The 24748-nt window shown below is 43.9% G+C and overlaps 1 protein-coding gene across 1 annotated transcript in view; it reads right to left on the bottom strand.

Moving 5' to 3' along the window:
* The window catches only part of LOC311146670 (phospholipase ABHD3-like), a 34791-nt gene extending 11296 nt beyond the window's left edge, over nt 1-23495 (bottom strand). Inside the window, exons 1-2 of the mRNA XM_084183202.1 lie at nt 23286-23495; nt 21823-21986 (exon numbers count right to left, since the gene is read on the bottom strand). Of these exons, the coding sequence (XP_084039328.1) occupies nt 21823-21986; nt 23286-23444 (323 nt within the window). The 5' untranslated portion in view covers nt 23445-23495. The remainder of the gene's footprint in view (nt 1-21822; nt 21987-23285) is intronic.
* Between the last annotated feature and the right edge of the window lie 1253 nt (nt 23496-24748).

The following is a 24748-nucleotide window of genomic DNA, read 5'->3' as shown; positions in this document are numbered from 1 at the left end:
ACACCAATCTCGACAAACCATTTCTGTATGGACCTCGCTTTGTGCACAGGGGCATTGTCATGCTGAAACAGGAAAGGCCTTCCCCAAACTGTTGCAACAAAGTTGGAAGCACAGAATCATCTAGAATGTCATTGTATGCTGTAGCGTTACGATTCCCCTTCACTGGAACTAAGGGGCCTAGCCTGAACCATGAAAAAAAGCCTCAGACTATTATTCCTCCTCCACCAAACTTTACAGTTGGCACTATGCATTGGGGCAGGTAGCGTTCTCCTGGCATGCGCCAAAACCAGATTCGTCCAGATGGTGAAGCGTGATTCATCACTCCAGAGAACACGTTTCCACTGCTCCAAAGCCCAATGGCAGCGAGCTTTACACCACTCCAACTGAAGCTTGGCATTGCACATGGTGATCTTAGGCTTATGTGCGGCTGTTCGGCCATGGAAACCGATTTCATTAAGCTCCCGACGAACAGTTCTTGTGCTGACGTTGTTTCCAGAGGCAGTTTGGAACTCGGTATTGAGTGTTGCAACCGAGGACAGACAATTTTTACGTGTTACGCACTTCAGCACTCAACGGTCCCGTTCTGTGAGTTTGTGTGGCCTACCACTTTGCGGCTGAGCCATTGTTTCTCCTACACTTTTCCAATTCACAATAACAGCACTTACAATTGACCGGGGCAGATCTAGCAGGGCAGAAATTTGACGAACTGACTTGTTGGAAAGGTTGCATCCTATGACAGTGCCACGTTGAAAGTCACTGAGCTCTTCAGTAAGGCCATTCTACTGCCAATATTTGTCTATGTAGATTGCATGGCTGTGTGCTCAATTCTATACACCTGTCAGCAACGTGTGTGGCTGAAATAGCCGAATCCACTAATTTGAAAGAGTGTCCACATACTTTTGTATATACTGTATAGTGTATATCTATATCTATATGTACACTGAACAAAAATATAAACGCAACATGTAAAGTGTTCGTCCCATGTTTCATGAGCTGAAATAAAAAATCCCTGAAATCTTCCATACGCACAAAAAGCTTATTTCTCTCCAATTTTGTGCACACATTTATTTACATCCCTGTTAGTGAGCATTTCTCCTTTGCAAAGAGAATCCATCCATCTGACAGGTGTGGCATATCAAGAAGCTGATTAAACAGCATGATCATTACACAGGCGCACGTTGTGCTGGGGACAATAAAAGGCCAATGTGCAGTTCTGTCACACATCACAATGCCACAGATGTCTCAAGTTTTGAGGGAGCGTGCAATTGGCATGCTGACTGCATGAATGTCCACCAGAGCTGTTGCCAGAGAATTTAATGTTAATTTTTCTACCGTAAGCCGCCTCCAACGTTGTTTTATAGAATTTGGCAGTACGTCCAACCGGCCTCACAACCGCAGACCATGTGTATGGCGTCGTGTGGGCAAACGGTATGCTGATGTCAACGTTGTGAACAGAGTGCATAAGCTATGGACAACGAACACAATTGCATTTTATCAATGCCAATTTGAATGCACAGAACTACCGTGACGAGGTCCTGAGGCCCATTGTGAGGCCCATTTTTTTTAAAGGTATCTGTGACCAACAGATGCATATCTGTATTCCCAGTCATGTAAAATCTATACATAAGGGCCTAATACATTTATTTCAATTGACTGATTTCCTCATATGAACTGTAACTCAGTAAAATCTTTGAAATTGTTGTATGTTGCGTTTTTCTTCAGTATATACATATAGTCCCAGTCAAATGTTTGGACACGCCTACTCATTCTTTATTTTTACTATTTTCTACATTGTAGTATAATAGTGAAGATAGCAAAACTATGAAATAACACATATGGAATCATGTAGTAACCAAACAAGTGTTAAACAAATCAAAAAATATTTGAGATTTGAGATTTTTCAAAGTAGCCACCCTTTGCCTTGTTGACAGCTTTGCACACTCTTGGCATTCTCTCAACCAGCTTCATGATGTCACGATCGTCGTAGGGAATAGACCAAGGCGCAGCGTGATGAACGAACATGTTTAAACTTTATTATCTTTAGTGATAATAGACAACAAAACAAGAAACGACTCGTGAAGTCCACGGTAACAATGACCAACACGGAACAAGAACCCACAAACACAAAGGGAAAACAGACAGTTTAAATATGGCTCCCAATTAGAGACAACCAACGACAGCTGACACTCGTTGCCTCTGATTGGGAGTCACTCTGGCCAACATAGAAATAAACACAACAGAAAGAACACACCCTGGCTCAACATATAGAGTCCCAGAGCCAGGGTGTGACAGTACCCCCCCCTAAAGGCGCGGACTGCGACCGCGCCTCAACTTGAACAAAACAGGGGAGGGCTGGGTGGGCATTCCTCCTCGGCGGCGGTTCTGGCTCCGGCCTTGCCCACCACCCTCCAATAAACCCCCCATAGCGCCCCTGGTCCAGTCTGGCCCCGCTGGCTGGAGCGGAACTGGACGCAGCAGGAGCGGTTAGCTTCAGCTCCGTAGTGGAGCAGTTGACCGGTACCTTACCAGGCACCGGTGACCCAGGCACGGGTTGTGCTGGACTGACGACGCGCACCCCTGGCTTGGTGCGTGGAGGAGGAACGGGCCTTACCAGGCTGACGACGCGCACTCCTGGCTTGGTGCGTGGAGGAGGAACGGGCCTTACCAGGCTGACGACTCGCACCCCTGGCTTAGTGCGAGTAGCAGGAACAGGCCGGGCCGGGCTGGCGACGCGCACCCCTGGCTTGGTGCGCGGAGCCGGAACGGGCCGGACCGGGCTGACGATGCGCACCCCTGGCTTGGTGCGTGGAGTAGGAACAGGCCGGACCGGGCTGACGACTCGCACCCCTGGCTTGGTGCGTGGAGTAGGGACAGGCCGGACCGGGCTGGCGACGCACACCGTAGGCTTGGTGCGTGGAGCAGGGACAGGCCGGACCGGGCTGGCGACGCACACCGTAGGCTTGGTGCGAGGAGCAGGGACAGGCCGGACCGGGCTGGCGACGCACACCGTAGGCTTGGTGCGTGGAGCAGGGACAGGCCGGACCGGGCTGGCGACGCACACCGTAGGCTTGGTGCGAGGAGCAGGGACAGGCCGGACCGGGCTGGCGACGCACACCGTAGGCTTGGTGCGAGGAGCAGGGACAGGCCGGACCGGGCTGGCGACGCACACCGTAGGCTTGGTGCGTGGAGCAGGGACAGGCCGGACCGGGCTGGTGACGCACACCGTAGGCTTGGTGCGTGGAGCAGGGACAGGCCGGACTGGGCTGGCGACGCACACCGTAGGCTTGGTGCGTGGAGCAGGGACAGGCCGGACTGGGCTGGCGACGCACACCGTAGGCTTGGTGCGTGGAGCAGGGACAGGCCGGACCGGGCTGGCGACGCACACCGTAGGCTTGGTGCGTGGAGCAGGGACAGGCCGGACCGGGCTGGCGACGCACACCGTAGGCTTGGTGCGTGGAGCAGGGACAGGCCGAACCGGGCTGTGGAGACGGATAGGAGACCTGGAGTGAAGAGCGGCCACAACCCGTCCTGGCTGAATGCCTACCCTCACACACTCTGTGTGAGGCATCCGCACAGGACGTACAGGGCTGTGTACCCGTACTGGCATAACAGCACGTGACACTGGAGCAGGATATCCGGGACCGCGGAGAGGCATTGGAGACCACGAGCGTTGAGCCGGCACACTCCGTCCTGGCTGCATACCCCCCTTCGCACGACACGTGCGGGGTGCTCGCACAGGACGTACAGGACTATGCCGGACCACTCGTGGCACAGTACGCCGCTCTGCATACCGCGGAACCTGCCCCGTCCCATGCTGCCATGCCTGAGTACGGGAAGTTGGTTCCGCTCTCCATCCAGGCTCTGCCAGCCTGCCTTCTGGCCCCCCTAACCCGGTGGCCTCCTCTCCAAATCGCCCTGTGGCAGCCTCCTGCTGCCCAGCCGCCCATGCCGTGTGCCCCCCCCCTAAAAATTTTTTGGGGTTGCCTCTCGTCCGTCCGACGATGACACTGCTGACGCCGCTGCTCCTCTCTCGCCAGGGCCTTAATCCTAGCCCAAGGTCCCTTGCCCCCGAGCATGTCCTCCCAGGACCACGATTTGCCCACCTGGGCCATCGCCAACCTCTCCATCTCCTTTCCCGGCGCTTCCTCCCATGTCCAGTCCAAGATCTGCCCCTGGACACGCTGCTTGGTCCTTTTATGGTGGGTTCTTCTGTCCCGATCGTCGTAGGGAATAGACCAAGGCGCATCGTGATGAACGAACATGTTTAAACTTTATTATCTTTAGTGATAATAGACAACAAAACAAGAAACGACTCGTGAAGTCCACGGTAACAATGACCAACACGGAACAAGAACCCACAAACACAAAGGGAAAACAGACAGTTTAAATATGGCTCCCAATCAGAGACAACCAACGACAGCTGACACTCGTTGCCTCTGATTGGGAGTCACTCTGGCCAACATAGAAATAAACACAACAGAAAGAACACACCCTGGCTCAACATATAGAGTCCCAGAGCCAGGGTGTGACACATGAGGAATGCTTTTCCAACAGTCTTGAAGGAGTTCCCACATATGCTGAGCACTTGTTGGCTGCTTTTCCTTCACTCTGCAGTCCAACTCATCTCAAACCATCACAATTGTGTTGAGGTCGGGTAATTGTGGAGGCCAGGTCATCTGATGCAGCACTCCATCACTCTCCTTCTTGGTCAAATAGCCCTTACACAGCCTGGAGGTGTGTTTTGGGTCATTGTCCTGTTGAAAAACAAATCATAGTCCCACTAAGTGCAAACCAGATGGGATGGCATATCGATGCAGGAATGCTGTGGTAGCCATGCTGGTTAAGTGTGCCTTGAATTCTAAATAAATCAGTGATAGTGTCACCAGCAAAGCACCCCCACACCATCATACCTCCTCCTCCATGCTTCTTAGTGGGAACTACACATGCGGAGATCATCCATTCACCTACTCTGCGTCTCACAAAGACACGGCAGTTGGAACCAAAAATCTCAAATTTGGACTCATCAGACCAAAAGACAGATTTCCACCGGTCTAATGTCCATTGTTCATGTTTCTTGGCCCAAGCAAGTCTCTTCTTATTATTGGTGTCCTTTAGTAGTGCTTTCTTTGCAGCAATTCAACCATGAAGGCCTGATTCACGCAGTCTCCTCTGAACAGTTGATGTTGAGATGTGTCTGTTACTTGAACTCTGTGAAGCATTTATTTGGGCTGCAATCTGAGGCACAGTTAACTCTAATGAACTTATCATTTGCAGTAGAGGTAACTCTGGGTCTTCCATTCCTGTGGTGGTCCTCATGAGAGCCAGTTTCATCATAGCGCTTGATGGTTTTTGCAACTGCACTTGAAGAAACGTTCAAAGTTTTTGAAATTTTCTGGATTGACTGACCTTCGTGTCTTAAAGTAATGATGGACTGTCGTTTCTCTTTGCTCATTTGAGCTGTTCTTGCCATAATATGGACTTGGTAGTTTACCAAATAGGGCTATCTTCTGTATACCACCCCTTCTTTGTCACAACACAACTGATTGGCTCAAACGCATTAAGAAGGAAAGAAATTCCACAATTTAACTTTTAAGAAGGCACACCTGTTAATTGAAATGCATTCCAGGTGACTACCCCATGAAGCTGGTTGAGACAATGCCAAGAGTGTGCAAAGCTGTCATCAAGGCAAAGGGTGGCTACTTTGAAGAATCTCAAATAGAAAATATATTTTGATTTGTTTAACACTTTTTTGGTTACTACATGATTCCATATGTGTTATTTTTATATTCTACAATGTAGAAAATAGTAAAAATAAAGAAAAACCCTTGAATGAGTAGGTGTGTCCAAACTGGTACTGTATATAGATATCTGAAATGTAATACTTTACGGTATAGAATTATTAACACTGTAATGTTTATTTTCTTGTTGGTCCCTAAATGGATCTATATTTCATGCAAGTGTTTTCACTTGAGAAATACTGCACCAAACATCTTACTTAGATGTAAAATTGTGCGACTGAGACCTCCTCGGCAAAAACGCCCAAAGTAATTACAGATCTATCTTAAATTAATTCTGACTATGTTGTATGGTGTCTCAAGAGGGACAAAGTAATATTGCGTTTTTTAAGCAAAGGTATTTTAAGAGAATATGCAAGGCACAGATGTTCCCTTTGCCCTAGCCGAGTTCTGCTAGGAGCAAACCAAACCAAGTATGCAGATCATTTTTGCCACCTAATTGGTCTTTTGACCAATCAGATCAGATCTTTTGCCTCTAATTGGGCAAAAGATCAGAATTGGCCTGCTGTGCAATTGCAGCCGTGCAGTCCCACCTCTACCGTGCAGTCCCACCTCTACCACCTCACAGGCTACGTTTATACAGGCAGCCCAATTCAGATCTTTTGCCAATGATTTGGCATATCTGATACCTATCTGATCTTTTCCCTAATGTGTAAACAGAAAAAAACACATGGAATCTGATTTTTTTTTACTTCCAATTAATATCACATCCATACGTGGATCTCAATCCTGATGCTCCATATGCGACCTCGGTCTGGGCGCTCAGATCAGATGTTTTTGCTCTGAAGTGATTTTGCTCGCTGCATCTGCAGTGGATACTTATGGAGAATAAATGTATAGTTTCCACAAGCCTACCCCGTTAGCTGGGGTCAATGAGTCCCAGTGCAATCCATCTCACGCCACCAACCCACCAACCGAGTGATCAGACAACAACATTGGCTGGCACTGTGGCCAATGTCTGTCTGTCTGACTGGAAGAGGAATGAAATTACAGAACCACACCAGCATTAAATATGCACTTAAAGGCGAGACTAGGGCAGCCACTGGGGTCGTGGGTCGTGCACCAATCTGGAGCCAGCTGGCCGGTCATGTACCAATCGGGAGCGAGCACGACCCACCTACAGAAACAGGAGGACACCTCTTTTATAGACATGCTAATCCCAGATTCGGATGACTGGTGAGAGAGAGAGAGAAATTTCACTCCGACAGCCAGTGACAGTCGAGACAAACCTGGTCAGATTTCAAGGATCTCTGTTCCATTCAGTGCAACATTCTGTGGTTGTCAAATAGTCCAATTGCCATGGTCTGAGGCACTTTCCAATTCTAGTAATGTGATTTCTATGCTCTGTCCTTGTGTAGATTTGATTATGTATAGTAGAGGTCTTCTCTTCCCTCAGGACTAATAACCTCCAGTAAATATAATCGGCTAAACACACACACACACGCACAGGCTTTGATCTGAGACAGGTGGTGGGTGAGACCTGCATGCTGCCACGGTGCATTGTGGGAAGTGGGAAACATGTAGCGGCTTGATTGGACAATGGTCAGAAAAAAGGCCAAGGGAAGTGCCCTTGGCACTAGGGCATCCTTCTGAGTCACTGGGTCAGATTAGGGCAAGTCAGCATTTACTACATTGACATACTGTATGTATGTTTGACTGACTGCATGAGTAGAATGGCTGTCAAGGCCAGGACAATAGTAATAGACGGCCTATAGTCCCATTCTGTGGTTAGTTACCTATAGTGCCACTTTCAGCAATAGTAGTAAAGATTTCAGAAGAAGGTCTACTCTCCATCTTGATTGGCTATCGAAGTTGATGATGACATCGCTCCTTATTGGACAGCCTACATCAATACAGTAACTGATGACGCTGATCAAACAATTAGGTATTTTTGGTCAGTAAATCAGATCAAATCACTATTTTGATTCCAGCTCTGTGGAATATACTATATATACACAGTATATATATATATATATATATATATATATATATATATATATATATATATACAGTGGGGGAAAAAAGTATTTAGTCAGCCACCAATTGTGCAAGTTCTCCCACTTAAAAAGATGACAGAGGCCTGTAATTTTCATCATAGGTACACGTCAACTATGACAGACAAATTGAGGAAAAGAAATCCAGAAAATCACATTGTAGGATTTTTTATGAATTTATTTGCAAATTATGGTGGAAAATAAGTATTTGGTCACCTACAAACAAGCAAGATTTCTGGCTCTCACAGACCTGTAACTTCTTCTTTAAGAGGCTCCTCTGTCCTCCACTCGTTACCTGTATTAATGGCACCTGTTTGAACTTGTTATCAGTATAAAAGACACCTGTCCACAACCTCAAACAGTCACACTCCAAACTCCACTATGGCCAAGACCAAAGAGCTGTCAAAGGACACCAGAAACAAAATTGTAGACCTGCACCAGGCTGGGAAGACTGAATCTGCAATAGGTAGCAGCATGGTTTGAAGAAATCAACTGTGGGAGCAATTATTAGGAAATGGAAGACATACAAGACCACTGATAATCTCCCTCGATCTGGGGCTCCACGCAAGATCTCACCCCGTGGGGTCAAAATGATCACAAGAACGGTGAGCAAAAATCCCAGAACCACACGGGGGGACCTAGTGAATGACCTGCAGAGAGCTGGGACCAAAGTAACAAAGCCTACCATCAGTAACACACTACGCCGCCAGGGAATCAAATCCTGCAGTGCCAGACGTGTCCCGCTGCTTAAGCCAGTACATGTCCAGGCCCGTCTGAAGTTTGCTAGAGTGCATTTGGATGATCCAGAAGAGGATTGGGAGAATGTCATATGGTCAGATGAAACCAAAATAGAACTTTTTGGTAAAAACTCAACTCATCGTGTTTGGAGGACAAAGAATGCTGAGTTGCATCCAAAGAACACCATACCTACTGTGAAGCATGGGGGTGGAAACATCATGCTTTGGGGCTGTTTTTCTGCAAAGGGACCAGGACGACTGATCCGTGTAAAGGAAAGAATGAATGGGGCCATGTATCGTGAGATTTTGAGTGAAAACCTCCTTCCATCAGCAAGGGCATTGAAGATGAAATGTGGCTGGGTCTTTCAACAAGACAATGATCCCAAACACACCGCCCGGGCAACGAAGGAGTGGCTTCGTAAGAAGCATTTCAAGGTCCTGGAGTGGCCTAGCCAGTCTCCAGATCTCAACCCCATAGAAAATCTTTGGAGGGAGTTGAAAGTCCGTGTTGCCCAGCGACAGACCCAAAACATCACTGCTCTAGAGGAGATCTGCATGGAGGAATGGGCCAAAATACCAGCAACAGTGTGTGAAAACCTTGTCAAGACTTATAGAAAACGTTTGACATTTACATTTACATTTTAGTCATTTAGCAGACGCTCTTATCCAGAGCGACTTACAGTTAGCGCATACATTATTTTATCGAACCCACAACCCTGGCGTTGCAAACGCCATGCTCTACCAACTGAGCTACACCCCCTGCCGGCCATTCCCTCCCCTACCCTGGACGACGCTAGGCCAATTGTGCGCCGCCCCATGGGTCTCCCGGTCGCGGCCGGCTACGACAGAGCCTGGATTCGAACCAGGATCTCTAGTGGCACAGCTAGCACTGCGATGCAGTGCCTTGTGTCATTGCCAACAAAGGGTATATAACAAAGTATTGAGAAACTTTTGTTATTGACCAAATACTTATTTTCCACCATAGTTTGCAAATAAATTCATTAAAAATCCTACAATGTGGGGATTGGAGGGACGCCATGTGCGACTGACGTGTTTTCCGTTTGCTCCCGTGGTATTTTTAAAGTTTATGTGAATTTTGCAGCAAAACCGTATTTATTTTCATATATTATTTTGGTGATCCCTTCCCGTAAAAACCAAGACTACTTTACTTCCAAATATCAGCATGTCGACGAAACATAAGGCCAAAAGCATGACTTTGAGAAAACCCGGCCTACAAGACACACTCTCATCACCGCCCTCCCCTGAGCCTGACGACCCGGGGACTGATACTCTACCCGGGGGGGCGGCTTGGCCTGGCGGCGCTGAAGTGAACATTCTCGAGGCCATCAAACTACTACGCTCTGAGATAGTTGAAATGAAAACGGAGGTGGTTGCTACGATTGAGGCCCGAATAAAGGAGGTTTCTGATACTTTAAAAGCAGATCTAACCATCCTGCGGAACGAGACGGTGCCGGCAATCGCATCACTCAAAACAACAATGGAGTCGCACACTACAACGATTGCAGCACTGGAGACCTTCGCTACAAATGTCTCCGACTTAACTACATCCCTGGAGGCTGACGTGAAACGCCTAGCTGCGGACTTGAAAAAGGTGAAGGAGAGCTGTGTAAGTTTGGAGGGATTCTCTCGCCGCAATAACCTGAGACTTGTATCAGTCCCAGAGTCAGCGGAAATGCCTCGCGCCACGGATTTCGTTTCTGGGCTGCTGAAGGATGTTCTAGCCTTGGATGAAAAGCCCCTGATTGATCGTGCCCACCGGTCGCTGCGCCCAAAGCCCCGGGATGGGGAGAGGCCCCGTGACATAATTCTTCGAGTGCACTTTTTCCATGAGAAGATGGAGATTCTCCGACGAGCCCGCAATACCACTCTGAGCTTTCAAGGACAGAGCTTCTCCATCTACCAGGACTACTCCCCCACTGTTTCCAGGCAGCGCGCAGCTTTCGGACAGGCCAAACGACTACTTCGGGACCATCCAGGTGTGAAGTACGGTCTGCGATTCCCGGCCCGTTTATGGCTATCTCATGATGGTAAAGACTACACATTTGAATCTCCGGATGAGGCTCTCTCTCACATTCAACGTCACATCAAGAAGTCTTGAACTATTCAGGCTTATTTGATGTGATCTAATGTTTTGATCATCTAGTGTGCTTGCCTTACAAGCATTCAGTCATTTTAATCTCATTGTATTGCGGTTTTACTATACTCCTGTGTTTTCTAGGCTGTCTTGCTCACCTATTCAGTTTGTTTACATAGTGTCTCAGTGACTCAAAATATTCTTGGTTATTGACCCAGTAAACAGTAAATGCTTCCCGAGGCGACACGTTTTTTTGGGGTCTTCACTTAAATTTTAAGGCTCAGAGCGTCATTTATGCCCAGCAAGCGTTAAACGTTGCGCACACGTAGTTTTTTGGTCTTGGTTGTAAGCTGTCTCAGCATTCAACTAGACAACTATTATAATAATAATAATTATTATCATTTTTGATTGTCTTACTACGATTTCCTTACTTCAAATTAGGTTTCCGGCTGAGAGCCGTTACACATTCTATTTATTTTCTTTATTTTCTCTCTCAAATGCCTGTTATAAGACTGGGAATATAATTATATACATCTACAAGTGGTGCTTTTGTAATTTCGTCTGCACAAGGGATTCACCTTAATTTCTTTTATTTAAAAAATGATTATCTCTTTTTGCTGTTTGATCCACTAACAAAACACGACTTTAAAGAGCGGGACTGTGGGTTTAGGTTTAAGACCGCACTCTCACAGACATACTGTGCGAAGAGAACATGCTCTATTTAGGCTTGTACCTCGTTTGGGGAGGTACTGTCTGGGATGGGGGGAGGGGGTGGGGGGAGGGGTTGAATTGTTCAGTTCTAATGTTGTCATTCTGTCTTTTTTGTTTTTTTTTCGGTATTTTTTCTCAACATCTACCACCGTACATTATTACTCTGAGACAAGTTATTCTGGGGTTTCTGGGCGCTCATTGCTTTTCCATTCTATGCTCTAATGACGGGGTTGTATAACGGGAATGCCCAGAGGGGCCGAAACAATGCGATCAAATACATTTCGTGGAACACCAAAGGGGTTAATAACCCAGTGAAACGTAAGAGGGTGTTGACACACTTAAAGGGTTTGAATGCAAATGTTGCATTTCTACAAGAGACTCACTTGAGGACTGGTGAGCACTTTAGGATGCGTAGGGACTGGGTTGGTCAAGTGTTCCACTCTAACTTTCATAGTAAATCAAGAGGGGCTGCCATTTTGGTTGATAAAGTCACTCCCTTTGTAGCTTCTGAGGTTATCGCTGATCCTAAGGGACGATACGTCATAGTAACCGGTAAACTGTTTTCTACCCCTCTTGTTTTGGCTAGTGTTTATGCTCCCAATTGGGATGACACAAGTTTCATTTCTTCCTTTTTGTCTGCTATACCCAATTTAGATTCTCATTTATTGATTTTAGGGGGGGATTTCAACTGCAAAATGTCCCCAGTTCTTGACAAGTCCTCACGAACAACTACAGGCCCATCTAAATGTGCCCTACTTATTCAAGCCTTTCTTCAGAAATATGCCATGTTTGAGGCCTGGCGTTTCCTACATCCTACAGATAGACAGTATTCCTTTTATTCTCATGTTCATCAAACATACTCCCGGATTGATTACTTCTTTTTGGACAAAAAACTTTTGCCTAACCTTCGGCAGTGTACTTACAAGAGTATTGTTATTTCGGACCATTCACCATTAGTGCTTGAACTAGAGTTTCCCCAGCGACCTCCTATGTGTTATCAATGGCGTCTTAACCCCATTTTACTCTCAGATAAGGAGTTTGTCAATTTCATTTCTTCTGAAATCACCTTATTCCTAGAAACTAATTCAACACCAGGTATGTCCTGCTCTACCATATGGGAGTCTCTCAAAGCATACCTACGTGGCCAAATTATTTCTTATACAGCCAACCAAAACAGAGTTCGCTCTCAGCGACTTCGGGACCTGAGCGAATCCATAGCCACATTGGATGAGAAGTATGCCACGGTTCCTTCCTCTGATCTGCATAAAGAGCGCCAACTACTCCAATCTGAATTTGATGAGCTTTCTACCAGGCAAGCTGAACAGCTACTCTTGCGAGCTCGGTACAGAGTGTATGAACAAGGCGACAAGGCCAGTAAACTCCTTGCACATCAGATCCGTAAATCTGAGGCCTCACGTTTAATCCCACAAATAAGGACCCCGTCTGGTGCCACCACAGTTATACATAAAGAGATCAATGATCAATTCAAACAATTTTATTCTGCGCTATACACCTCTGAATCCCCTCAAGACCCTTTGCTGATTGATTCCTTCTTTAATGGCCTGAATATGCCTTCAATTGATACAGACACCCATGACTATCTAGAAGAAGAATTTACACCTGAGGAGATTGCAACAGCAGTGTCCGCAATGAAAAGAGGTAAATCACCGGGTCCGGATGGTTTTCCAACCGAATTTTACAGGACGTTTTCTGGTCTGCTTTGCCCATTCTTGTCTCGACTATTTGCAGAGTGCCTTAATACCTCAAAGCTACCGCCTAGTCTTTATCAAGCTTCAATTTCATTACTATTAAAGAAAAACAAAGACCCTCTGGAATGTGGATCCTTTCGCCCAATCTCGCTTTTAAACTGTGATTACAAAATCCTAGCCAAGCTTTTAGCCATCCGTATGGAAGGCTCGCTGCATCAAGTAATACACTCTGACCAGACTGGCTTTGTGAGAAATAGGCATTTGTTTTTCAATATTAGGCGCCTTATGAATATACTGTACTCCCCTGCGTCGGAGGACCCAGAGGTGGTGGTCTCACTTGATGCAGAAAAAGCGTTTGACCGCGTTGAGTGGGATTACCTAACAGCCACCCTTTATAGATTTGGCTTTGGCCCCAAATTCATTGCGTGGATAAAGATTCTTTATTTTTCCCCCATGGCTTCGGTACGGACTAACAACTTGTCCTCTGACTATTTTCCCTTGCACCGCGGATCCAGACAGGGCTGTCCACTCTCCCCCTTGTTGTTTGCTTTGGCAATCGAACCTCTCGCCATTGCATTACGCTCTAATGATGCCATTCAAGGAATAATCCGGACGGGCTCAGAGCAGAAAGTCTCGCTATATGCGGATGACCTCCTTTTGTTTATCTCTAACCCTGATACCTCATTGCCACGCGCCTTATCTGTTCTTAAACGGTTTGGATCAATCTCAGGGTACAAGCTGAATCTAGGCAAGAGTGAGCTTTTTCCTGTAAACAAGGCTGCTTTAAAGTGCTCTTTTACAAGCTCTCAGTTTAGGATTGTCCGGGATCAATTCACCTACTTGGGAGTTAAAGTGACAAGGAAATATTCAAATCTGTTTCAGGAAAACTTGGTTGCTCTAGCAGACAGTTTGAAACAATCTTTTGCTTTTTGGAATGCGCTACCTCTTTCTCTTATCGGAAGGATTAATGTCATTAAAATGAGTGTGTTGCCCAAATTTCTATATTTATTTCAATGTCTACCCATTTTTATTCCAAAATCTTTTTTTATTTCACTGGATCAAACATTCATGCATTTTATTTGGGATGGCAAGGTACCACGGATTGATAGAAAACATTTACAGAAGCCTAAGTCATTGGGGGGTTTAGCTCTACCAAATTTTCAGACATACTATTGGGCTGCAAATTTCAGAGCCCTTCTGTACTGGCTGCAGACTGATCCTACTGGCCCTAGACCAATCTGGGTCCAGATGGAGTCTGAATCGTGTAAACCTGCTGCACTTTCTTCTGTGTTGTGCTCGTCTCTCCCAGTGTCCCTAGGCAAAAGGTGTGTCAACCCAATTGTAAAGCAGTCTCTTAAAATTTGGAATCAGTTCCGCTTAGCCTTTGGCCTCCGAGGCTTTTCTCTATCAGGCCCAATCAATCAGAACATTTTATTTCCTCCATCTTTGAATGATGGGGCTTTTGACATCTGGCACTCACTAGGCCTCTCCTCACTAGCCCAATTATTCTTTGATGATACATTTGCCTCTTTTGCTCAGCTACAGGAAAGGTTCAACCTCCCCCAATCCCACTTTTTCCGCTATCTCCAGACTAGGAACTTTGTCAGAGCTAACACACCTGAATTTCCCCATAGGCCTGTGAATACAGCTATAGAGAGCATCCTGGAGCTGAACAAGCTTCCTAGGGGCGCAATTTCAGATGTATATACAATCATTCATGACTTACAGAACCCTTCTTTGGTGCCTTTAAAGACTCGATGGGAAAAGGATTTGGGGGAGGAACTTGGGGAAGACACCTGGGAATCTGTGCTGCGCAGGGTGCATTCGTCCTCTTTTAGCACTAGACACAGCCTCATTCAATTCAAGGTGGTTCACCGTATCCACTGGTCTGGGGCCAGACTTGGAAGAATATTCTCTGATTTTGATCCTACCTGTGTCAGATGTAAAATTGAACCGGCCACACTGTTGCATATGTTCTGGGGCTGTCATAAACTGTCAGGTTTCTGGGAATTAATATTTAAATGTTTCTCTGATATATATAACACTGTTATAGATCCCTCTCCCCTTACAGCCCTTTTTGGAGTACTGCCCATAAGCACCCCCCTGTCAAGAATCCAGTCGGACACTGTTGCTTATACAACTCTTTTAGCTAGACGGCTAATACTACAGAACTGGAAGATGGCAGCTCCCCCATCTTATAAATATTGGGTGAGAGACGTGTTGTGCTCTCTGAAACTATAAAAAATTAAATTCAATTCACGTGGGAGCCCAAACTGTTTAATGAGGCTTGGGCTCCATTCCGGTCTTACTTTAAACAGTCCATCCTCTGATAGCATTCCTATTAAAACCAAAATAAGTCTGTATTTGACCCCCCTGTGACTTAGGGGTTGGATGAGCATTTCTCTGTGTTTTTTTTCTGGGGTGGGGGTGGGGGGCATTAAGGTTGATGTGCTTATTGATTGTGACCTGCGGATGCCTTGTTCATCTCGCCCGGGCAGAGACTAAGGTGTGAGCTTGTTTTTCCCAGTTATTTTTATTTTTTTAATTCTGTTCACGCCTACATAAAATTATCAATATTCATTTTTTATTTTAAAGCATTGTAACTTTTTATTTTTGGTCCAGTGGATGATTGGTCTGTGGCCTTGACTGTCTGTGAGTGGTTGCATTTCTCCACCCCATCCCTTAACTGTTTACAGGAACAATGGTGAGGTGTTTGCTCTGTCCCTATACTATAGATTGCCCTTTAACCTTTTGTAGCCTTCTGCCTGGTGTGTTTAACTTGTCTAAAGTATGGTATCTTTAAAGTTATTTATTTTTTTTTTATTTTTTTTTTTATATGTATTATTTGTATTTTTGTCTAGTTGAGTATATTATTTATATTGCTTTGTCTTGTCTGTGTGTGTGTAAAACTTAATAAACAGAGTTCTCAAAAAAAAAATAATAAAAAAAAAAAAAAAAAATCCTACAATGTGATTTTCTGGATTTTTTTTCCTCATTTTGTCTGTCATAGTTGACGTGTACCTATTATGAAAATTACAGGCCTCTCTCATCTTTTTAAGTGGGAGAACTTGCACAATTGGTGGCTGACTAAATACTTTTTTCCCCCACTATATATATATACAGTACCAGTCAAAAGTTTGGACACACCTACTCATTCCAGGGTTTTTCTTTATTTTTATTATTATTATATTATTATTATATTATTATTATTAATAGTGAAGACATCAAAACTATAAAATAACACATATGGAATCCTGTAGTAACCAATTTTCTATTTGAGATTCTTCAAAGTAGCCACCCTTTGACTTGATGACAGCTTTGCACAATCTTGGCATTCTCTCAACCAGCTTCATGAGGTAGTCACCTGGAATGCATTTCAATTAACAGGTGTGCCTTCTTAAAAGTTAATTTGTGGAATTTATTTCCTTCTTAATGCGTTTGAGCCAATCAGTTGTGTTGTGACAAGGTAGGGGTGGTATACAGAAGATAGCCCTATTTGGTAAAAGAGCAAGTCCATATTATGGCAAGAATAGCTCAAATAAGCAAATAGATACGACAGTCCATTATTACCTTAAGACATGAAGGTCAGTCAATCCGGAAAATTTCAAGAACTTTGAAAGTTTCTTCAAGTGCAGTTGCAAAAACAATCAAGCGCTATGATGAAACTGGCCCTCATGAGGACCGCCACAGGAAAGGAAGACCCAGAGTTACCTCTGCTGCAGAGGATAAGTTCACTAGAGTTACCAGCCTCAGATTTCAGCCCAAATCAATGCTTCAAAGAGTTCAAGTCATAGACACATCTCAACACCAACTGTTCAGAGGGGACTGTGTGAATCAGGCCTTCATGGTCGAATTGCTGCAAAAAAAAACACTACTAAAGGACACCAATAAGGAGAAGAGACCTGCTTGGGCCAAGAAACACGAGCAATGGACATTAGACAGGTGGAAATCTGTTCTTTGGTCTGATGAGTCCAAATTTGAGATTTTTGGTTCCAACCGCCGTGTCTTTGTGAGACTTGTTGTGGGTGAATGGATGATCTCCGCATGTGTAGTTCCCACCGTAAAGCATGGAGGAGGAGGTGTTATGGTGTGGGGGTGCTTTGCTTGTGACACTGTCACTGATTTATTTAGAATTCAAGGCACACTTAACCAGCATGGCTACCACAGCATTCTGCAGCAATACGCCATCCAATCTGGTTTGGGCTTAGTGGGACTATCATTTGTTTTTCAACAGGACAATGACCCAACACACCTCCAGGCTGTGTAAGGGCTATTTGACCAAGAAGGAGAGTAATGGAGTGTTTCATCAGATGACCTGGCCTCCACAATCCCCCGACCTCAACCCAATTGAGATGGTTTGGGATGAGTTGGACTGCAGAGTGAAGGAAAAGCAGCCAACAAGTGCTCAGCATATGTGGGAACTCCTTCAAGACTGTTGGAAAAGCATTCCAGGTGAAGCTGGTTGAGAGAATGCCAAGAGTGTGCAAAGCTGTCATCAAGGCAAAAGGTGGCTATTTGAAGAATCTCAAATAGAAAATATATTTTGATTTGTTTAACACTTTTTTGGTTACTACATGATTCCATATGTGTTATTTCATAGTTTTGATGTCTTCACTATTATTCTACAATGTAGAAAATAATAAAAATAAAGAATGGTGTGTCCAAACTTTTGACTGGTACTATATATATATATACAGTGCCTTCGGAAAGTATTCAGACCCCTTGACTTCTTCCGCATTTTGTTACGTTACAGCCTTATTCTGAAATGGATGAAATAAATAAAAAATCTCAGCAATTTACACACAATACCCAAAATGACAAAGCAAAAACAGATTGTTAGAAATTTATGCAAATGTATAAAACCTTAAAAACGGAAATACTAAATTTACATAAGTATTCAAACCCTTTGCTATAAGACTCAAAGTTGAGCTTAGGTGCATCCTGTTTACATTGATCATCTTTGTTGTAAATTCAATTGATTAGACATGATTTGGAAAGGCACACACCTATCTATATAAGGTCCCACAGTTGACAGTGCATGTCAGAGCAAAAATCAAGCCATGAGGTGAAGGAATTGTCCATAGAGCTCCGAGACAGGATTGTGTCGAGGCACAGATCTGGGGAAGGCTACCAAAAAACTTCTGCAGCATTGAAGGTCCCCAAGAACACAGTTGCCTCCATCATTCTTAAACGGAAGAAGTTTGGAACCACCAAGACTCTTCCTAGAGCAAAACTGAGCAATCGGGAGAGAAGGGCCTTGGTCAGGGAGGTGACCAAGATCCCGATGGTCACTCTGACAGAGCTCTAGAGTTCCTCTGTGGAGATGGGAGAACCTTCCAGAAGGACAACCATCTCTGCAGCCCTCCACCAATCAGGCCTTTATGGTAGAGTGGCCAGACGGAAGCCACTCCTCAGTAAAAGGCACATGTGGTCCTCTGTAGCTGAATTGGTAGATCATGACGCTTGTAACGCCAGGGTAGTGGGTTCGATCCCCGGGACCACCCATACGTAAAAATGGATGCACGCATGACTGTAAGTCGCTTTGGATAAAAGTGTCTGCTAAATGGCATATTATTATTATATTATTATGACAACCCACTTGGAGTTTGCCAAAAGGCATCTGAAGACTCTCAGACCATGAGAAACAAGATTATCTGGTCTGATTAAACCAAAATTGAACTCTTTGGCCTGAATGCCAAGCGTCACGTCTGGAGGAAACCTGGCACCATCCCTACGGTGAAGCATGGTGGTGGCAGCATCATGCTGTGGGGATGTTTTTCAGCGGCAGGGACTGGGAGACTAGTCAGGATCGAGGGAAAGATGAACGGAGCAAAGTACAGAGAGATTCTTGATGAAAACCTGCTCCAGAGAACTCAGGACCTCAGACTGGGGTGAAGGTTCACCTTCCAACAGGACAACGACCCTAAGCACACAGCCAAGACAACGCAGGAGTGGCTTAGGGACAAGTCTCTGAACGTCCTTGAGTGGCCCAGCCAGAGCCCGGACTTGAACCCGATCGAACATCTCTGGAGAGACCTGAAAATAGCTATGCAGCAACACTCCCCATCCAACCTGACAGAGCTTGAGAGCATCTGCAGAGAATAATGGGAGAAACTCCCCAAATACAGGTGTGCCAAGTTTGTAGTGTCATACCCAAGAAGACTCGATGCTGTAATCATAAAACGATCAACAGTGTAAGGAAGGTGACGCCTGTTCTTAACACAGCAAGAACTTTTCCATTACTTTACTGTATGCTTCCCAGTCGAAACAGTTCATGCATATATTTTGATGAAATGTTGAGACATTTTTGTTCGTTTTGGCTGCTGACTACGGTGGAAACTGAGCATTTGAGTTTGATGTTAACCATGAGTTTATCTTTGCAAATGATACAACAATAGCATCGATTTAGCCTAACAGAATAATAGAGGAATAGAGCATATGACAACTGAAGTAATCTTTAACAGCCTTTCATGTTCATATCATAATATATACAGTAAAAATATATTTATTTGTGTCATTTAAATTTGCCATTAAGATATGGCCATCTATTGCTTTTATGTAACTAAATAATAAAATTAATAATTGCTCAAAGAGTCTGTGACTGCCAAAGGTGCTTCAACAAAGTACTGAGTAAATGGTCTGAAAACTTCTGTAAATGTGATATTTCTGTTTTAAAATTTTAATACATTTGCGAAAATCTCTAAAAATCTGTTTTTGCTTTGTGATTATGGGGTATTGTGTGTAGATTGATTAGAGAAAATTTTAGAATATTTTAGAATAAGGCTGTAACTAACGTAAAAAAAATGTGGAAAAAGTCAAGGGGTCTGAATACTTTCCAAAGGCACTGTATATATACTAACTACCCCCAACTCCTTTTAATTAATTTCAACCCACCTAATAAATGCAGAAGGCCTGGGACACCCTGCCATTAATCTCTAACAGAATGCATTAAAGTAGCAGCGGTTGCCTGAGCCAATACCATCACACAAAAGATTCCTTTCACGTTTCTGCTGCTGTCTTGACTAAGGACAAGAGGTGGGACCCACTGGGCACAGACGTCAATTCAACGTCTATTCTAATTTGATTGAAATGACGTGGAAACAACATTGATTCAACTAGTGTGTGCCCAGTGGGGAGATTTGTTTAACGTTGTGAAACGTTAAATAACGGGCACATTTCAGTACTTGATCAAACCAACTGCTAAAGCCTAATAATAAAACAATCAACAGTGTAAGGAAGGTGACGCCTGTTCTTAACACAGCAAGAACTTTTCCACTACTTTACTGTATGCTTCCCAGTCGAAACAGTTCATGCATATATAATGATGAAATGTTGAGACATTTTTGTTTGTTTTGGCTGCTGACTACAGTGGAAACTGAGCATTTGAGTTTGATGTTAACCATGAGTTTATTTTACCTTGACCAATTATGTGACCTGACCAGGAAAAACTTAGTGCTAAATTCCCATACCCTTTAACTAGGGCCCAGAGTTGTTCCTTGTCAGATCACGTGGCAAGGAAAGACTCAGGGCACTGACTAACCATGGGAGATTCCCTAGCCTGAGGATAGCAGGTGCATTGACTACTGTTGGTAACTGGTGATGAGTGGATAACGTCTGCTGCAGGAAGTGGATTACCTGGTCACTAGGCTAAGTGACCCTTGAACTTTGCCACATATTTAAGAGAATTGGTGATAAATCACAATCTGTATTAAAAATAATAATCTACTAATCTAGCAATCTAGCAACTGTAGCATATGGTAGCCTAATGAGTCTGATTGCTAACAGCATTATCAGTCATCATCAGTGACTGATAATGCTCTCTTATTTAGGGAATGGTAGGCTATAGTAAAGTAATACAGGGTGTAGTAATTGTAGGCTACAGTATTTCTCACAATATTCTATTCGTTTGCTGGCTTATTTATCTTATTTAGGGATAGTGTAGAGCAGCAGCTGTATCCCTGAAGTGACCTTCAACCTCCCTGCTCCTCAATACTTCTTCCACTGGATCAAAGCTTCAGCCAGGTAGGATGCATGATAGTGGCAAAATGGAATTGGGTTGGATTTAGTAATGGTAGGCTACAGTATTTCTTAGAATTTTGACTGGAATTGTGTTTGTCATTGTTAATAAATGCAGCATTTATTCCAGTTCAAAATAGTTTTACAAAATACTTTACTCATAAGATTGAGCTGCTTCCCTCTTCTCAATGACACACATAAAACATGTTAACCAAATCTTTGCAAATGATACAACAATAGCATATATTTAGCCTAACAGAATGATAGAGGAATAGAGCATATGACAACTGAAGTAATCTTTAAAAGCCTTTCATGTTCATATCATAATATATACAGTAAAAATATATTTATTTGTGTCATTTAAATTTACCATTAAGATATGGCCATCTATTGCTTTATGTAACTAAATAATGAAAGTAATAATTGTTCAAAGAGTCTGTGACTGTGGTTGCAGGAAAATAAAATGTTAGGATGGCTTTTTTTATTTTTACATGCCCACCAAAAGGTCTGTGCATGGCCCTGCATACAGGTGTATTTTTTAACTAACACCATGCAACAGGCTTCTCTCTTATAAGACATGAGCTCCATGAGTTTAAACCTATTTCTCCAGTTGAATTCCAGTTCACGCAGTTCCATTTCACCATCAGACCAGGGAAACCCATTCCCTTCACATGCTGAAGATCCTCTCAGCAATATGTTCATTTTGAGATACTTGTTTCAACAATAACACTACTACCATCACATCTGATCCTATAAAAGTCTTACTTTCTGTAGCTGACCCCCGGTTTAGCTGTGACGAATGGTCTAAGCAGTGTCTGGATCCGGCTCTCCCAGCACCAGAAGGTGGGGTAGTAGGTCTCTGACACCACGGGACATTGGTCCCGCAGGAACTGGTAGAACTTCTTACCACCAGAAATCAGTTGGGGCTTCTGCAATACAAGACATGAACAGTGTGAGTGAGTGATGTGGCTTTCAAATAATGACATTATTGAGGAGAAATGGAGGAGGAATGTCTGGCCATGCAAGTCAAAGATACATTGTTGTGCCTTTCCTAAATTGAACTAACACAATGTATACTACTGATGACAAACAATCTCCTGAAAACAGTTCATTATACTTCATCATTCACAATCTACACCACCCCACCCTTACAATACCCTTGATAACATAGTGCAGCCTCTTCACTTAAATCACATGATATCGAATTATCTTTGTCTTGCACTTTCATAAATGACATGTCAACATGAGTCATATTTCATTGTTCCATATTGTTATTTGCTAAGTGTCTTTGCATTCATGGTGCATCATATTCCAAAGGAAGGATCTCAACAACTATAGTGTAATTGTAATGCAATATCAAGACTGGAATCTCAATATTTTATGTTGCCCTAATTTTTGTCTAGAGGACTGTGTAAAGTGTCAGAAAAGATTAAATGTTTTGGTGAGTTTTAGGGACATTCTGCAGTCACTAGTGGAGATGAAGGAGAGGTCATGAGAACACAGTGACAGTAGGCAGTGTTGTAACTGGGATTATATGAGGTCACCACAATATCAAACACATCTGTCCCATCAGAGCATAAAGGCCCATATACATGTTCAGCATATCTCTGAACCTGTATAACAAAGAATAGAATGCAAGGCTGTTCTAGTAGGTGTTATTATAATCAAACATTCGCCTAATGTTATATAGGCCTATGCATTTCATTATGGGGGAAATCGAATATTGGAAAATCCATTAATTTCTGAATATGCAGTATAACTACAGTAGGTAAAGAACAAACACTGCATGAAGATTTCTGACAGCTTGTATAACAATAGCAAAAACGAGCCTACATGATCGACATTTCAGATTACAAAACCAACAAAGGACTCTCTATAAAATATCTGCGGCCTAAATAGCAATTAAACATTTGTAAATATGTAACCTAGGCCTAATTGTACACATTTTGAATTTTCACATTTAGTCTGGAGAAAAATCATACGTTAGCATTTAATTGAGATATGTCATTATATCGCATGTGCAGTACCGCAGATGCACGTATGCTACTGTAATAAATCCGCCCCCTCAGCAAACCATGCAGCAGCTGAGCCGGCTTGATGCGCAAAAGCGCGAGCAATAGTCCTCATAATAACCTTTATGCCACATTCGAATAATTACAAGACAAGTTGCCGGTTACAATGTATCCCAAATAATAATTATTCAAAGCAGCCTCTGTGACCCCCCCTACCTTCGCGACAGAGATCAAGTAATAGTAGGCATAAGCTGCGCTGAAGCCGAGCACCAGTGACAGTACTCCAGATCCAAAAAGTCCAACTTTCACTTGATTTTCCAAATAAAGGGACAGGTCCCTTGTCAAAACATAAAAATTGAAGTCCAGTGAGATCATTGCCAGGCCCCTGTTATCTCGCGTTCTTCAGCTATAGCGGCCAGGATCGAATGAAACCTCTGCTGCTCTGGATGCATGCACTAATGTGAAGGGGAAAGTCAAGGGGAGCGATATATATATAGAGGCAGACGATGGCGCTCTTTGACCGGACTGCGCTGAGCTGTAGCAGCCGCAATAGTAGGCTATATAACACCTGCAGTGGAAGCAGCCAACATTGTAATCGGGACAGCGGGAGCGGGTTTTGACTAGAAATAAAACATATTTTGTCAGATTTGACTTTTTCGTAGCAGGTTCGGTGAACTTACGCAGCAGGTTAGGATAATTCAAGTAGCAGGTTAGGATAATTAGGTTAAGGTTAGGAAAAGGGTGAAGGTTAGGGTTAGCTAAAATGCAACAATAAAAAACAACTTTATTTGGCCTGCTTCATCAGAGATTAGGCTTTTGGAAAGAGCTTGGCATCGTGGTCCATCAATCAATGTAATAGAGTCAATCAAATAGAATAGATTCCTATGGTAAATGTTTTCACATGTATGTCTATGATCCATGTTTTACCACATTATTACAGTGGGGAGAACAAGTATTTGATACACTGCCGATTTTGCAGGTTTTCCTACTTACAAAGCATGTAGAGGTCTGTAATTTGTATCATAGGTACCCTTCAACTGCTAGAGACGGAATCTAAAACAAAAATCCAGAAAATCACATTGTATGATTTTAAGTAATAATTTGCATTTTACTGCATGACATAAGTATTTGATACATCAGAAAAGCAGAACTTAATATTTGGTACAGAAACCTTTGTTTGCAATTACAGAGATCATACGTTTCCTGTAGGTCTTGACCAGGTTTGCACACACTGCAGCAGGGATTTTGGCCCACTCCTCCATACAGACCTTCTCCAGATCCTTCAGGTTTCGGGGCTGTCGCTGGGCAATACGGACTTTCAGCTCCCTCCAAAGATGTTCTATTGGGTTCAGGTCTGGAGACTGGCTAGGCCACTCCAGGACCTTGAGATGTACATTTACATTTACGTCATTTAGCAGACGCTCTTATCCAGAGCGACTTACAAATTGGTGCATTCACCCTATAGCCAGTGGGGGGAGGGGGGGGGGGGGGGGGGGGGGGTAGAAGGATTACTTTATCCTATCCCAGGTATTCCTTAAAGAGGTGGGGTTTCAAATGTCTCCGGAAGGTGGTGAGTGACTCCGCTGTCCTGGCGTCGTGAGGGAGCTTGTTCCACCATTGGGGTGCCAGAGCAGCGAACAGTTTTGACTGGGCTGAGCGGGAACTATGCTTCCGCAGAG

Source organism: Coregonus lavaretus, assembly GCF_964263955.1.
Source record: "Coregonus lavaretus genome assembly, chromosome: 19".
Taxonomy (NCBI): Eukaryota; Metazoa; Chordata; class Actinopteri; order Salmoniformes; family Salmonidae; genus Coregonus; species Coregonus lavaretus.
This window is presented reverse-complemented; position numbering and strand designations above follow the sequence as displayed.